The following is a 17,095-nucleotide window of genomic DNA, read 5'->3' as shown; positions in this document are numbered from 1 at the left end:
AAGGACTTTTGCTGGTTTGTGTAACCAGGAAGCAAAAAAGAAGAAGACTTAATTAAGAAAAGAACGAGGTTCGGGAGTCGGAAGAGACACCACAGGGACGTGAAGAAAGAGCACCAATCGCGGTGAAGGCAAATGGGGAGAGCCTTATGGGCCACAGGCAGCAACAACCTTCACCTCAAACTTAGGGACTCCCAATCCAAGATTGGGTCACCCAAGATTGAGTCTCACGGCCTCATAGTAAAGACCTTGTGGGCAAATCCGTGAAGGCGTGTGCGAACTTCCCACTTTGAGGAAATCTCCCAGCTGTGAGGGAGAGGACCTGGGTTGTACTAGATCAGACATGTCAAACACAAGGCCCGGGGGCCGGATGCGGCCCGCTAAGTGGTTTCATGTGGCCCGCGAAGCCATCCTGGAAACAGTGAGGGAACAGCCCCCTCTGCTTTGGCCCTGGCCCAGGCCGGCCAGGAGCCAATGTACAATTTTGTGGTGGCCATCTATGCTGAAACGCGTTCAGTCTTAGCTCCACAAAGCCGTCCGGAAACAGCAAGGAACCAGCCCCTGCTGTGTCGGCCCCGCCCCCTGGGTGCATGCTTTGTGACACCCTTTGTGAGGAATGAAGAAATGGACCATGTCTTGGCGCTTGCCCCGGTCCCACCCCCTTCTGCCAGAGACCCTCAGATCTGTCCCACTCCTGCCCAGGCCCCCACAGGCACCCTTGACACGAACGATGTAGAGCTGGTCATGCCCACCCAGTAGACCACACCCACTCCATCCACGCCCATCCAGTAGGCTGCACCCACCCTGGCCACACCCATACGCCCCCCCCCCCCGAGGGCAACTGCAATGCTGATACGGCCCTCAATGAAATTGAGCTTGACACCCCTGTACTAGACTTTGTAATAGGTTATCATGGATTGAGCAAGTAGGCATCTTCACCATCCTATTTGTAGGAAGGCGGTTTTATCCAAAGAGCCTTTTTCATGGGTCATTTGCTCAGACCCTGGTATACACACACATACACACACACACACACACACAGAGATATTCCCACGGAAGGACCTCTGCTCAAATTCAGGCAAAGACGGTAGAAGGCCGCTGTGAAAAATAGCATCCATGCTCTGGTGAGGTCTTCCAGGATCAATTCTTGAGTTTTCTGGAGAAACTTGGTCGTCCGAGTAGTTTACTCCTCTTTGTTTGGCTTTGGCATCCACCGGAGCAGGACGAAGGGCAGCAGGAAGAGAGAGGCACAAACGGTGAAACAAACCTCAGCTCCGGCCAGCCAGTACACTGCAAGCCAAAAGCCGGTTTTAAGAACATTTGAGCAATCCCGGGATTTTCTCCCACAGGTGCCGATTCCCAATCGGGACCCTGACAGTGGGGAGGGCTGCGCGTCGTTTGGCCAGGACCTTTGACCCCCTGGAAACTGCCACCCAACTACCACCACCCCCTCTTCCTGAGTGACAGGCACTTCTTCCCACGTCGCTTACCTGTCGCTGAGACGACCGGCCCAAGAGACCTCGCAAGCGCCCCCAGACTCCTTAGGATGCCCATCACGGTCCCTTTTTGACTGTCCAGCCCTGGGGGGGGGGAAGTGGAAGATCTTTAGGGTGGTTTCCTCACTAGGTTTTGCCATTTCAATAAAAGAGAATATTTGTGGCTCAGGGTTCACAAGTGCTGTCTGAGCTTGTTTTCCCGCAGACGTTGCCTTACCCAACTAGGGAACACCATCAGTGCTAGAAGGGGTGTGTTCTGTTTATACGCAAGGAGCTGGCTTGTAGACCGCAAACACCCTCCCTTCCCTTACAGCACTGATGACGTTGCCTAGATTGGGTCATGCAACGTCTGCAAGAAAACAAGCAAGCTCAGAGAGCAGAAATGTGGCATTCCTGAAGGCCGTTTAGCTTACCGTAGCCGGATACCACTGTAGACAGGCAAGGGACAACCACGGCTGCAGCTGCAAGCAAAGTAAACAAGGCTGTTAGGCTGGAGTGCCTGCAACTCTGCAGAGAAGAATCTCTACTACAAGCCTGCCAGAGCAGCCCATCACCTCACCTGGAGCAACCTACGTACGTCTCCATTTTGCTCTCTTATTTTTCCTCCAGGTTGAAGCCGGAGCAGTTGGCCTTCTCTCCCAAGAGATCCTAATTAACCTCTCTCTTGCTAGTGCCGTACAAATAGTTTACAAGAGGAGGAGACCTTCCTGTGAAGCGTGAAAGCAGCCGTGTCTTTTGTAAAGTTGCCCCTTCTTCAGTTCTGACTGAATGGTGGAAGGTGGAAGGATTTATACTCCTTGCAGACAGCTGGTTGTCAGTACTCCTCCTGAGAGTCGTTGAAGCCACTTGGAGGTTTATCTGTGCCCTTGGGGGGGGTCACCTAAATAGTGCAAATGGGCGTGGAATCCTTCCTGGAGCTGCTGAAATGACCGTGTTGCAAACAGAAAGAGTGCTAACAATCAGATGACTGCAAGGAATATAAATCCTTCCATCCTCCACCATCCAGTCAGAACTGAAGAAGCTTCTTGGATGAGAAGCGAAAAGTCTTCAAGGAAAAACAAGAAAGTCCAAGTTGCCCTTTGAAAAAGAACTTTTGGGACAACCCTCACCTGGCTGACTGAGAATCTCCATAGACGCCAGCAAGGGACCATTTCCTGACAATATAATTCTCTTCATTTTTTTTGGTCCTTCTTTAATAAATACTGCGGACTGCTCTGATCCAATGTCTCGCTTAACAAAATCGGCCTTGCTGGGATTGATGATTCCCAAAAAGCCCCAATAATCTCCTGCTATTCCCAACAAACTGGAAAGCTGCAACAGAATTTGAGGTCCCACAAGTTAGTCGTAAGTCCCCTCTATATTGTATAATGCTCGGCGAAATTGACATGCATTTCATTGTCTTGGAGTGCTAAACTTAAGAAAGCTATGAGTTCGGCGGAGCATGTTCGTCTTGGTTTTCAGTTGTGTGTGGCTGACGAGGTCTGGGTGAGAAACTTACCAAAAGAGTAAAACAACAGCCCTGTACCGAGGACGATAATATTAGGGCTCCAGCCGATTAAAAGGAAGCCAGGCGCTGACAACATTATTGCCTGTCAAGGGAAAATAAAACAGGAGTGAGGAATCTCATCATTGGACATCCCTGGTCTGTTAACATCTAGCTCAGGTAGTCCTTAACTTATGGCCTCAATTGGGCCCAAAATTGATGTTGCTGAGAAATTTAGCAACTGAGCTTTGCTTTTAATATGTGCCATTGTGCCCACAGGAAAAAAAAATGACAATAAAGGTTATCCAATCCAATAATAATAATAATAATAATAATAATAATAATAATAATAATAATAATAATAATAATAATAAAGTTGGAAGGGACCTTGGAGGTCATCGAGTCCAACCCCATGCTCAGGCAGGTAACCCTAGCCTAGACCATTTCGGACAAATGGCTGTCCAGTCTCTTCTTAAAACTTCCAGTGTTGGCGCATTCACCGCTTCTGGAGGCAGGTGGTTCCACTGGTTAATTGTTCTAACTGTCAGGAAGTTTCTCCTTAGTTCTAGGTTGCTTCTCTCCTTGATTAGTTTCCATCTGTTGTTTCTTATCCTGCCTTCAGGCGCTTTGGAAAACAGCCTGACTTCCTCTTCTTTGGGGCAGCCCCTGAGATACTGGAAAGCTGCTATCATGTCCCCCCTGGTCCTTCTCTTCATTAAACTAGACATACCCAATTCCAGCAACCGTTCCTTATATGTTTTAGCCTCCAGTCCCCTGATCATCTTTGTTGCTCTTCTCTGCACTCTTTCCAGAGTCTCAACATCTTTTTTACATCGTGGTGACCAAAACTGGATGCAGTATTCCAAGTGTGGCCTTACCAAGGCATTGTAAAGGGGTATTAATACTTCACGTGATCTTGATTCTATCCCTCTGTTAATGCAGCCCAGCACTGTGTTGGCTATTTTGGCAGCTGCAGCAGATGGCTGGCTCCTATTTAAGTGATTGTCCACTACTAGGACTCCGAGATCCCTCTCGCAGTTACTACTGTTGAGCAAGGTACCCACTATACTATACCTGTACATTTGGTTTTTCTTGCCTAAATGTCGAACCTTACTTTTTTCACCACTGAATTTCATTTTGTTAGATAGCGCCCAGTGTTCAAGTCTGTCCAAGTCCTCCTGTAATCTAATCTCAATTGCCTCATGAAAAAAGCACCGTTGGGATTACCGTGACCTGGATGACTGAGAATCTCCGTAGACGTTTGGCTAAGAGGAAAACGTACCGTTTTAACCACCCTCAGTTCTGCTCCGGGCTTAATCTGGCGAGTGTAGCCCCCCTGGATCACAGCCATGGTGACACCGATGCAGAAAAACATTTTCCCTTGTTCCAGACTAAAGACGGGGGAAAAAGAGAGCTGAAACACAAATTGTGGCCACAGCGCCTGGACACAGCTGGATGAGATCCAGAAATGTCATCCCCACTTATTCTTAGTCCTTGGTTAACGACCGACTGAAGTTACAACAGCCTCTGACGTGGTGCTTTATGGCTTGTAAAGCCGCCATCGCAAAACGTTGCCAAACAGCCTCTCTGGTGATGGGATCCTTATCTGGGTGTTTGCCCAGCAATTATGTGTCAGAATCTTCTCTGCCGGTCTCCCCAGAAAGTCACTGGGGAAGACGGCAGAAAAAGCCACAAGCAGCTTCTACCTACTAAGACAGTAGTTCTCAACCTGTGGGTCGGGACCCCATTTGGGGTCGATCAACCATTTCATGGGGGTCGCCAAGCAAGGCTGTCCGCCATTTTTTTTGTCTGCCATTTTTTTTTGTCCGCCATTTTTCCCCCTTTTCCGGCGGGTGCCTTACCTCCCTTGAGCTGGGCCAGCTGGTGGTCGGCCTGCTCCGTCTCTGCCACTTGCCAGCTACGCCTCGGCCGGCGCAGGGGGCGGAACCACGCATGCGCGGCGCTCCCGGGCAGGGAAAGTTCTCAACTTACGACCGGCTGGGTAGTCCTCGACTTACGACCGGTTTAGTCCTCGACTTACGACCGGTTTAGCCCTCGACTTATGACCGGTTTAGCCCTCGACTTATGACTGGTTGGGGTCACGGCATTAAAAAGGTTGAGAACCATTGTACTAAGAGGATTCCCTCACGGCTTGGAGGACAGGCTGAAGATCCTTTTGCAATCCATGCCTGCTTGGATTGCCAAAGCTGCAGTCATCTGCCTTCTTTTAGAGCGTCGTTGAGACCACTTGGATCCTGAGGACACAGAACAATCTCCCAGTGGCCTCAACGACTCTCTAAAAGAAGGCAGATGACCAGTTTTCTGCAAGGAGTATAAATCCTTCCATTCCTCCACCATCCAGTCAGAGCTGAAGAAGCTTCTGGGATGAGAAGCGAAACGTCTTCAAACAAAAAACAAAGTCCAGTTGCCTCTTGGAAAAAAAGCAACTATGTCCTGGATGACTGAGCATCTCCATAGACCTTTATGGGGTTTTTTTTTATGGGACTTAGGAAAATACCTCTTTTTTCTCTCCTCTCAGAGACCCATGTTATCAAGCGTGGCAGGAGAAGACGGGAGGAGAAATTTAATATTTGGAACAGACTTGATTTTATAAAATTAAACGCCATTGATCTTTAAAGGTTTTGAGGGGACGGTGACTGTGGCAGGCTGGATCCTGCTAAATACCTGCTGAATTGGAAGTGCTGATGGACCAGGAAACCCAACGTGTATTCCAGGCCAGAGAATAGGAAAAGGTATAGGAAATACACCAAGCCCAGGATCTGGAGATCTGCAGGAGGAATAAAATGACCAAAGCTGATTGGGAAACATCAACAAAGTCTGTCTTCTTTGCAAACCATGGATTGGAATTGGCTTCAGATCGGAAATTGTGAGATCAGGGTCAGGAATTCAGACAATGAGGGTCAATCGTTCATCTAAATTATTGTTTGCAAACCAGGTAAAGACAGATCGTCTCCAGAGTCAAGCCCGAATCTGGGACTTCATGGAAACACAGGTAGTCCTTGACTTAATGGCCACAATCTTACGTGGCCAAGCGGGACATTCGTTAAATCGAGTTTTGCCTCATTTTACGGCCTTCCCTGCCACCGTTGTTCAGCGAATGGCTGCACTTGATAAGTTAGCATCCTGGTTATTAAGCGAATCTGGCTTATTTGGTTTGTCAGAAGTTTGGGAAAGGGGATCACATGACCCCAGGACACCACAACCGTCATAAATATGAGTCAGTTGCCAAGTGCTTAGAGTTTTGAATTTTGATCACGTGACCGCAGGATTGCTGGAACGGTCGTTAAGCGTGAAAAATCGGCCATAAGTCATTTTTTTCCCCAGTGCCGTTGTAACTTTGAACAGTCACTGAATGGACTGTTGTAAGTTGAGGAAACCTGTGTCCTGATTTTTCTCGTGTTCATAGGAATTCATCGTTGGCCATCTCTATTTTTCAAAATGTCTTCTGACTGTCTTTGCTTCGTGAGGTAACCAAATAGCCCAAATGACAGCAAGGCCAACAACTATTAACCCTTTCCTTCAAGGTGCCCAGCTGGACAGCCAACAGGGAAAGAAGGGGGGGGCTGTCCAAGAATAGAGTCAGTGGGAGACAGAAGAGGTCAAAGTTGGTCATGGTCATCTACTAAAGACGCCAAGGACTTAATCCTTGATATCGTGTTTGGTAGTGAGAGTGTTTGGCTGATTTACCTCAACAGTTGACCGAATCCCCCCCCTGACTTCATCTCACATCTCCATTTATACCAAAGCCCGGGTCCCATTGGTTGGGGACCCCAGCCACGCTCCGGGAAAAGATCCCGGAAGCGTTTGCAGGATGGATCCAAAGGAGAATCCAATGGATTTCTAAAGGAGTCGTCATCAGACGCCACCCGAGGACAGGAAATGGAAAACACTTGCTATCTCTGGAGGGTCCTCCCATCTTCTGACGTACTGCCGAGAACCGGAACAAGGCCCAGGGACTGATCAGGTTGAAGGCCGACTGGAAGCTGGATGTCATGGAGGACACCTGCCCAAGGCAGAAGAAAGACACGATCGGTGATGGTGCCCATAAAATCCAATTTTACCTCCTTCCATATTTTACCGTCATTATTTTTTGTCAAGCTTAGAATTTTCCTCAGCGAGAGTCACCCCCAAGTACTGTGCCTTTTCCCCCAATTTTAAAACCGGTTTTAAATTTAATTTAATTTTACTTTAATTTTAACTTCTGATCTTCACACCTTTATGTTCTTAGCCAGTATTCCCGTCTTGGATTGATTGATTCTGAAACCCGCCGTTTCTCCAAATATTTTAATCTTCCTCATCACATGTTCAGTGTTCTCTACTGGGCCTTGCACAATCAATACCAAAATAGTCAGCAAATGCATGCCATTTGTAATGGTGCACTTTAATTTGTAGTCCTTTTGCTCTGCTATCCTGTCTAATATTTTTCTTTAACACATCCAACACTAGAATAAACGATGAAGGGATAAAAGACACCCCCTGGCTTGTTCCCTTCTGGATTTCACATGGTTTTGTAAAGTCTTCATTCACCATGATTCAAGCTTTCTGGAGTGTATAGATTGGACACCACCCTCCCATACTCTTCCACACATATGCTGCAAATCCTGCACATGGCAGAGGATTATCCCAGCAATCGGTTATCACCCATTTCAGAATAGAATAGAATAGAATAGAATAGAATAGAATAGAATAGAATAGAATAGAATAGAATAGAATAGAATAATAGAATAGAATAGAATAGAATAGAATAGAATAGAACAATGAAAGAATGGAACAGAATAGAATAGAATAGAATAGAATAGAATAGAATAGAATAGAATAGAATAGAATAGAATAGAATAGAATAGAATAATTGTCACTTTAAATGTACACTAATCAGCATACATTAAAATGAGATTTTGTTGCATACAAAGAGTAACCATCTCCAATATACACTGCATAATATACACTCTCAAAGAGTAACCATCTCCAATATACACTGCATAATATACACTCTCAAAGAGTAACCATCTCCAATATACACTGCATAAACATGATTAAAAAATAAATAAATTATGCATGTACCCACATACACACATATGCGGCCCAGAGAAACAACGCAGTCTGGTTTGGATGTATACATATACATGGCGAGAAAGACAAAGAATCCTGCGAATTTACAAGATGGATGGCCTAAGGAACAAAGCTGTTACAGAATCTAGTAGTTCTGCTATAAGTACTTCAAAACCTCCTCCCAGAGGGGAGCAACAGAAACGGACCGTAAAGTGGGTGCGTGGGGTCTTCTAACAATGCTCCGCGCTCTAAGCACATAGCGCTTATGAGCAGTATCCTGAATCACGGGAAGCGAGCTTCCTATAATCTTTTCAACTGTCCTTACCACCCTCTGTATGGACCTTCTATCTGAGGCTCAGCTACCACCAAACCAGACAGTGATGCTACTGTATTGATTCATATACTTTAAGAAGACTTGGAATCCATGGGCTGTAGACTCTGATCAAGCCCAGCACAGACATTCCGAATAGCATACAAGTAAGGTCATCCTTGCCATGGTTTTCTTGAAGTCCATCATGAGGTTGAAGGATATCAGAGGTCTTCCAGCTCTTCCGGGAATCCTTTCACAATCCCAACCTTTGCTTGAAAACCTCCAGTAATGGCCCTTGGGATACCAGCAGGCAGGATGTGCCCCTGCCGAAGAGCATTAAAAAACAGGAAATTCCTCCTTTGTTTCAAGTCTGGAGATCCACTTGAAAAGCTCCCACCTGAAGGAGCTCTTGTCCTGTTTTCCACGCCCTTCAGATAAAGGAAGAGACTGCCACTGCCCTCATCCACTTTTTCAATTTCCACCTCTAGCTACATAAGTGCATAGATGTGGGGTCTCCAAACGTGGCAACTTTTTTAAGACTTGTGGACTTCAACTCCCAGAATTCCCCAGCCATTCAGGGAATTGCACGTCTGCAAATCTTAAAAGTTACCACTGGCATAGATGGTCCCTACAATCTGTCTCCTGCCAGGTCCAACTTACCTCTTCTGGAAGCAGCTGACATCAAAAAAAAAGACACCCGTTAGTTTGTTTTTCTGATTATTTCCAGAATAACGTATTACCCGTTTTTCCTTTGGGAGCGTCTCCGGCAAGCAGGCGGAGATGAACAGGAAATCAGTCACAGCAAAGATGGTGGCAAAGATGGCGGCTCTCACGTAGAAGACTTGGTCCTTCTCCGTCTCCAGAACGAGGAAGGCGCCCAGCATCGGCCCGAGGGTGAAGCCCAAGGAGAAAGCCAACCCAATCATGGCCTGGAGGAAGGATTCAGCAAACATACTTTGGCTAACGTGCCTCCTTCAAACAAAATTCCAGAGCCGCAAACCCTGATCAAAATCCTCAACTTGGTTTCTCCTGGGTGCGCCCCGTTGTCCATAAGTACTTTCAGGAACACAAAAGCAATATTTTCTTCAAAAATGTGGGGCCGTACTTATTTCTTTGAGTCACATACACTAAGGCCCCACACCGACCCACATAATTATTAATCATGCCCTAGGTAATTAATAATCATCTAATTATAATTATTCATAACTAGCTGTACCCGGCCACACGTTGCTGTGGCTGAGTCTGGTTAAATGGAAAAGAAAGAAAACAGAAAGCGCACGTTTGTGTCACAGGTGTGACATCTATATAATAGTAGGTATATAAAAACGCGCATGTTCGAATGCAACGTTGTGTCAAAATTTCAAAGCAATCGGTGAAGAACTTTCGGAGATTTAAGATTTTGAACAAACGAACATTTACATTTTTATTTATATAGATTATGATTTATTATATTAATTATATCAATATAACAATATAATAATAGTAATAATAATTAATTATTATTATTATTATTATTATTATTAATAATAATAATTAATTATTATTATTAATAATAATAATACTAATAATAATAATAATAATAATAATAATAATAATAATAATAATAATAATAATAATAATAATAAGTTGGAAGGGGCCTTGGAGGTCTTCTAGTCCAACCTCCTGCTCAGGCAGGAAACCCTATACCATTTCAGACAAATGGCTGTCCAGTCTCTTCTTAAAAACTTCCAGTGTTGGAGCACATAATTAATGCTATAGTTTACTAATTATATTAGTTAATCGTTACTAATCATGCCGTAGATCCTGGACACAAACGGGGGCAAAATTCACTTCACTAATCTCTCCATTGTGGTCGTAAGTTGAGAACTACCTGTATATATTTTGGGAGCTGGTTCTTCATCTGAATCCTTCTAATCTAAGTCCTTCCTGGACGGGACTCAGGTTTCAGAACGGGACTTGAGCAAAATCAAAATTAAAGTGAAACGTCACTATTTGGAAAGCTGACGCAGCCTAAAACTGCCTTTGCGTTTTTCATGGTCGCATCAGACTGCTGACTTGGATTCCGTTGAATTTAATTTGACAAACATCCACATCTGCCTATCCCAGGTCCTTGGGAAGGACTCAACAGGTAGACAAAAATGCCAAATCCAGTCTGAACATCTGGCTGACTGTGCGATGATCAATAACAACAACAACAATAAAATAAAAAAATTAAAAAATATGGCGTATTCAGGGGTAGTCAGCCTTGGCTCTTTTATGACTCGTGGACTTCAACTCCCAGAATTCCTGAGCCAGCATGGCTCAGCTTGGAAACCTCTCCCTTTCCCCTCAGCATGGCTGGCTCAGGAATTCTGGGAGTTGAAGTCCACCAGTCATAAAAGAGCCAAGGTTGACTACCCCTGGCGTATATGGTTTCCTGCCTGAGCCGGGGCTGGACTAGAAGACCTCCAAGGTCCCTTCCAACTCCGCCCTTCTGTCAAACACAACAAGGACTCACCATGCCTTTACTCCGAGCTTTTGGGCACTGCAGATCAGCGACGATGGCCGTGCAGAGGCTGACGTTCCCTTTGCTGATCCCGCCGAGAATCCGGGAGCAAAGGAAGAGCTCGAAACTGCTGGAAACGGCCCAGAGCGCGTACGAGGCGATCAGGCCCAGCTGCAAGGGAGAGGAGAGAGATTTTGGCCTTCTCAGACGAGGATCTGCTGAAAGGGGAGCATCTCCTGGGTTTGTTCCACTCAACGGATCAGGTAAGTATCTCTACGTCTCCGTTATAAAGAGAGAAAAGGGATCCCTCCTTTTCAGATGGGATCCCAACACGTGCTCTGGACCAGGGGGGGCTGCATCCGTCCACGCCTCCCCTCCGGCCGAAACCAACGTACCGCAGTGGCCAGCAGGGCTGGTCGTCTCCCGAAGGAATCCGAAGCAGCCCCGGTGAGGGGCGAGGCCAGGAACTGAAGCAAGGAAAAGAGGGAGCCGATGAGACCTGGAAGAGAAGAACGGAGGTGGGGAGGTGCCGTGGACTGCAGGCCGTCTTCTGCCTACTGGCCCCCACTTAGTTTACCTCTTTTCCCCCACTAATGAAGTATTTAAAGCAGGAGGGTTCAAGCTGGGCAACTTTTAAGACCTGTGGACTTCCACTCCCAGAATCCCCCAGCCAGCCAGTGTCCATCTTTGGCAACTTTTAAGACCTGTGGACTTCAACTCCCAGAATCCCCCAGCCAGCCAGTGTCCATCTTTGGCAACTTTTAAGACCTGTGGACTTCCACTCCCAGAATCCCCCAGCCAGCCAGTGTCCATCTTTGCAAACTTTTAAGACCTGTGGACGTCCACTCCCAGAATCCCCCAGCCAGCCAGTCTCCATCTTTGGCAACTTTTAAGACCTGTGGACATCCACTACCAGAATCCCCCAGCCAGCAAGAGGGTTCCTCCAGACCAGACACTAACTAAGGCCCCAGCGTGCAATAAAGGGAATTTCCTACCTCCAAACAAGACGCTGTTGTATTTCCTTTCCGGTGGAATGCCAAGGCTGCCGCTGAACCAGTCCACGCCGGCTTGCACCCTCTTGTAGAGCCCATCCTGGGGAAGAAGGGAAGAGATTGGGCAAAGGGGAGGAGGGATGAGGGGAGCCATCACCAGCCCCATCCCTTTCTGCCAGAATTATTTTGGTATTTATGGCAGTATTCCAGTATTTGAGGGGCTGCCCCAAAGAAGAGGGAGTCAAGCTATTCTCCAAAGCACCTGAAGGCAGGACAAGAAGCAACGGATGGAAACTCATCAAGGAGAGAAGCAACCTGGAACTAAGGAGAAACTTCCTGACAGTGAGGACAATTAACCAGTGGAACAGCTTGCCACCAGAACTTGTGGATGCTTCATCACTGGAGGTTTTAAAGAAGAGACTGGACAGCCACTTGTCTGAAATGGCGCAGGGTCTCCTGCTTGAAACAGGGTTGGACTAGAAGACCTCCGAGGTTCCCTTCCAGCTCTGTTCTGAATGCTAGTGCCTCTCTCTCAACACAACCCACTTCACAGGGTTGTTATTGTGGGGGGGGGGGAATAGAAGGAGGAAAGTGTGTTTGGATATATTTTCCGCCTTGAGTTATTTGTGAAAATTATAAAGGTGGGGTCTCAATCAATCAATCAGTCAATCGATAAAATTGTCCCACCAAGATGGGAAACGCACTTTTTTGCCATTTTCCTGATCCCAGAAGCTCCTAAAAAAATGCCCCCCCCTCCCAGTGCATCCTCTGTCAGATAGGCTGGAGGATGGCAGTCTTCTCCCCCTCCCATAATCTCATATTTTATCTCTTCTCTACAAACCAATCTTTAAAGCTTCATCATTCCGTCCTGAGGTCAGCCAAAAAGTCCAGAAGGGGAGAAAACAACGCGTCTATTTTAGCCGCGATCAAATAAACCAACTTTATATTCCTTCTGCTTACATGACTTTCAACAGTCTTTAAATCAGTGCTTCTCAACCTTGACCATTTTAAGGCATGTGGACTTCAACTCCCAGAATTCCACAGCCAGCATTGCTGGCTGTGGAATTCTGGGAGTTGAAGTCCGCATGCCTTAAAATGGTCAAGGTTGAGAAGCACTGCTTTAAATGTTTTGATATGCCTTCCCTTTCCATCTTCAATCTTCTCAAATAAAGCCCTGAAACGTCAACTTCTTCTCTTTTTTTTTCCCTTTTCTTTGTCCCTTCCCACAAAATTCTTCACAACTCTGAAAGGTCTCGCGAAGCGGGGGCGGTGGGGCAGTTCTGAAAAGCCGCCGGGCAGCCACGTGTTGGGGAGACGGTCTGTTGGGGGGGCTCCCCTTACGTTGCCCTGTTTAGTTGCGTGTCGAGTAGCCCTGTTTTTGCTTTGGGCGAGGATTTCCACCTGTACTTTTCCAGGTGGGGCTTCCTGGATTGGTCTTACAACCTGGGTGTGTGTGTTGCACAATCTGCAAAGCAGCGGCCTTGTTGCACGGCGTGGCTTTCTCGTTCCCGCCTGGAGCGTGTCCTTCCTCAGAGGAGGGAAGCGTATATCACAAGTGCCAGCTTTGCAGCTTCAGCCGTTGGGAGACTTCCTTATTTTAAGTTTCGTGATTAGGAAACCCCCTGCCCGCTATTCCATCTCCTGCCCACCGCTGGCTTAGATGAAGTGGTGGAATGAAATGTCAAAAAAATATAGATAGAGAGATCAAGGCAAACACACACACAATTAAAACGTCGCAAGAACATTCATCCGGTTGCAGAAATAACGGCCGTATTGGAGAGACCGACGCCCGTCCCCCCAGATCCATCCAGCCTTGCCCTTTGGAGAAACCTCCAATCACCCCATAACTATTTCCTCCATGTGCCCCAACTGCCCTCTGGCTAATGTACAGGTAGTCCCCGACTTACGACGACAACGCAACCCAAGATTTCTGTGCTGAAGCGAGGCATCTGTTAACTGAGCCTGGCTCCATTTTACGGCCTTTCCTGACACAGTTTACTAAGTGAATCATTGCAGTGGTTAAGTTAGTAACCCCGTTGTTAAGTGAATCGGGCTTCCCCCGCCCCACTGGCTTTGCAAAAGGGGACCACGTGACCGTCGTAAATATGAACCCGTTGCCAAGCATCTGAATTTTGATCAGGGGAATTCTGTAGTGGTCGTAACTGTGAAAAACGGCCGTACGTCGCGTTTTTCAGGGCCGCTGCAACTAGGAACGGTCACTAAACGAACTGTTGTAAGTCGAGGACTACCTGTACAGTGTTTTGTTTTGTTTTTTTTAAAAAAAAAACACCCCCAAAGAGCCACAATTAAAGCTTTCCTGCAGTGCTGCAGTTGTTAATCAGAATGATCCCTTTTTAGACAATTAGTGGATCTAGATTCGAAACAACAATCTAACCACAATGCCTTCTGTGTGAGTGAGCCACTAAACGAATTTATGGTGAACTAAGAACAGAATCAACAGAACGGTTGGTGATGCAGAGCTAACTAAACACTTAAGTTTTGTCTGATTAAAATGCATGCAAAGGTGTCCAAAAGGGTGGACACAGGTGGGGCTGGACAAAATCTTGCTGATGTGTCATTCTGTTTTCTCAGCTACTTGCGATCTGACTGACAGTGGCATTGAGGGGTGGGTGGGGGGCTTCCCCAGAGGGTCTCCCTTGGTGCCCAGAGCAAAGCTGCCAGTGGAGGGGGGGGGAAACAGGAGGGTCTCACTCGCTTGATCCTGCAGATCCTGACAGCAGCCAGAATACGCCATGCGCAAAAATGGAAGGACGCTTTGATTCCCACAACAACGGACGGATGGCTGCAAAAATGGATGGGAGCGAGCAGAGACGGGCGAATTGACTGCTTTGATTAAAGAAAAAAAAACCCCACACTTAATTTGTTTCCCCTTGGAAACCATTTCTGGACTTTGTGCTTGAGGTGGCAAAAAATAATAATGAAACTTTGATTTTGGGTTGGGCCGATTGGTTGGTGGTTATGGAAACGGCTAGTAGATGCTATTCTATAAAAAAGAAATAAAAAGTTGAGGTTTCCTGTTATTATCTTATTCTATGGGGCTAAAAAGTTGGAAAAGGCTTTCCTATCTCTTTTCCCCTTTACGTTTTTTTCCCTCTTCCCCCTTTCCTCTCCTGTTTTGCCCTTATCTTCGTTTTTTCTTTGCATTTCTGCATTTTAGATTTTGGTGAACTAACAAAACTACGGCCCCACGGGTGCTTTTTCAGGAGGCAACTGGATCTGCTTGTTTTTCTTTGATAAATGATAACTATGTTCACAGTTAATAAGACCATAAAACAAGCTACTGCGTAGCCCAGGGGTCTTCAGACCTGACCCTTTGATGACTTGTGGACTTCAACTCCCAGAATTCCTCAGCCAGGCATTGCCTGGCTGAGGAATCCTGGGAGTTGAAGTCCACAAGTCATCAAAGGGTGAAGTATGAAGACCCCTGCTTGTGGACTTCAACTCCCAGAATTCCTCAGCCAGAGGAATCCTGGGAGTTGAAGTCCACAAGTCATCAAAGGGCCAAGTATGAAGACCCCTGCTTGTGGACTTCAACTCCCAGAATTCCTCAGCCAGGCATGCTGGCTGAGGAATCCTGGGAGTTGAAGTCCACAAGTCATCAAAGGGTGAAATATGAAGACCCCTGGCCTAGCCTAACTTGAATTCACGCCGACAGAGGTCCCCGGTTGTACTCGCCAGTTGTAATAAGCGCCAAACCGTTTGGACCAACCTGGCTTCGTTTTTACTCACTTCGTTCTTGCTGAAGTGATCCAAGATGGAGGGCAGGAGAGGCAGAATCAGGGTGAAGGCCAGGAGGTCGAGAAGCAGCGAGAGAAACACCACGAAGATGACACGGGAGGAATTTTCCTCTGCCCTCCGGGCACCTTGCTCCTCTCGTGACATCCTCGGGAGGAATCCCTTCGTCAACTAGGGTCTTCAAAACATCCCTCCGGCTGGGGAATTCTGGGAGTTGTAGTCCTCGGGTCTTACAGTCTCCACGATTGGACGCTCCTGCAATACATGGAGGGACACACCACGGGTGTGTGGATTTATTCCCCAGAGCACACAAGGACCACAAGTTGGGAACAGAGTGGGAACCCAAGCTGGAACGCGCAGGGATTTCCCCTGCTAAGCTTTTACGGGTCGTCCTCTACTTACGACAGGCCAAACTTCCTGTTGCTAAGCGAAACACTTGTTCGGCAGGTTTTGCCCCGTTCTGCCAATCTTTCTCGCCACCGTTGTTAAGTTGTTAAGGTAGCAACACCGTTGTAATGCGAACCTGGCTTCCCCACAGACTTTGCGTAGTCGGAAGGTCGCAAAAGGGGATCGGTGATTTCCCCTCCCCCCCCATTTCCAGGACACGGCGACTGTCATAAATACAAGCCGGTTTGAACCGGCGGCCGAATTTTGATCACGTGACCGTAGCAATACCGCAATGGCAGTTAGTTTGGGGGGGGGAAAGTCGTATGTCCCTTTGTTTTCGTGGTGTTGTAACTTCGAACGTTCATAAAGTGGACTGCCGTAACTTGAGGACTACCTGTGTGTGTTTGTGTGTTTGTGTGTGTGTAAATAGCAGTGTTGTTATTTAGTCTATTTAAGCCAGTGGTTCTCAACCTTTTTAATGCCGCGACCCCAACCGGTCGTAAGTCGAGGACTAAACCGGTCATAAGTCGAGGACTAAACCGGTCGTAAGCCGAGGACTAAACCGGTCGTAAGTCGAGGACTACCCAACCGGTCGTAAATCAAGGACTTTCCCTGCCCGGGAGTGCCGCGCATGCGTGGTTCCACCCCCTGCGCCAGCCGAGGCGTAGCTGGCAAGCGGCAGAGACGGAGCAGGCCGACCACCAGCTGGCCCAGCCCAAGGGAGGTAAGGCACCCGCCGGAAAAGGGGAAAAAATGGCGGACAAAAAAAATGGTGGACAGCCTTGCTTGGCGACCCCCGTGAAATGGTCGATCGACCCCAAATGGGGTCCCGACCCACAGGTTGAGAACCACTGATTTAAGCAGACTTAAACAGCAGCCTTAGAGTTGGCGGAAGGAGGTTGCCCCAAAGGAACTCAAGACATGCTCCAGAACCCCAGAGGTGGAGCAACAATTTTAAATTGCCCGAAGGGGCCCCCAGGAAAGCTAAGGAAGCACCGCTGCCGGGCGCCTTCCCTGGATGACCCCCCCACATCCTGGGGGCCTCTGGCAGCCTGGAGACCCCCCCTGCTTCCCGAACTCAAGCCAGGCTGCACTGCCTCTCCCCCTCCCCTTGAAACC

The 17,095-nt window shown here is 47.4% G+C and overlaps 1 protein-coding gene across 1 annotated transcript; it reads right to left on the bottom strand.

Moving 5' to 3' along the window:
• Positions 1–963: 963 nt before the first annotated feature.
• Positions 964–15,736, bottom strand: MFSD10 (major facilitator superfamily domain containing 10). Its single transcript, XM_015825963.1, has 12 exons — positions 15,584–15,736; positions 11,837–11,933; positions 11,237–11,340; positions 10,854–11,012; positions 9,097–9,285; positions 6,892–7,000; positions 5,662–5,764; positions 4,259–4,367; positions 2,992–3,082; positions 1,907–1,954; positions 1,488–1,577; positions 964–1,287 (listed from the first exon to the last, which is right to left on the bottom strand). The coding sequence occupies exons 1-12, from the start codon at positions 15,734–15,736 to the stop codon at positions 1,181–1,183; spliced, it is 1,359 nt and encodes a 452-aa protein (XP_015681449.1). The 3' UTR covers positions 964–1,180.
• Positions 15,737–17,095: the final 1,359 nt, after the last annotated feature.

This window comes from Protobothrops mucrosquamatus, unplaced genomic scaffold (assembly GCF_001527695.2).
Source record: "Protobothrops mucrosquamatus isolate PMUCROS unplaced genomic scaffold, P.Mucros_1.0 scaffold2898, whole genome shotgun sequence".
NCBI lineage: Eukaryota > Metazoa > Chordata > Lepidosauria > Squamata > Viperidae > Protobothrops > Protobothrops mucrosquamatus.
The sequence above is the reverse complement of the archived record's forward strand: the minus strand, read 5'-3'. Positions and strand labels throughout refer to the sequence as shown.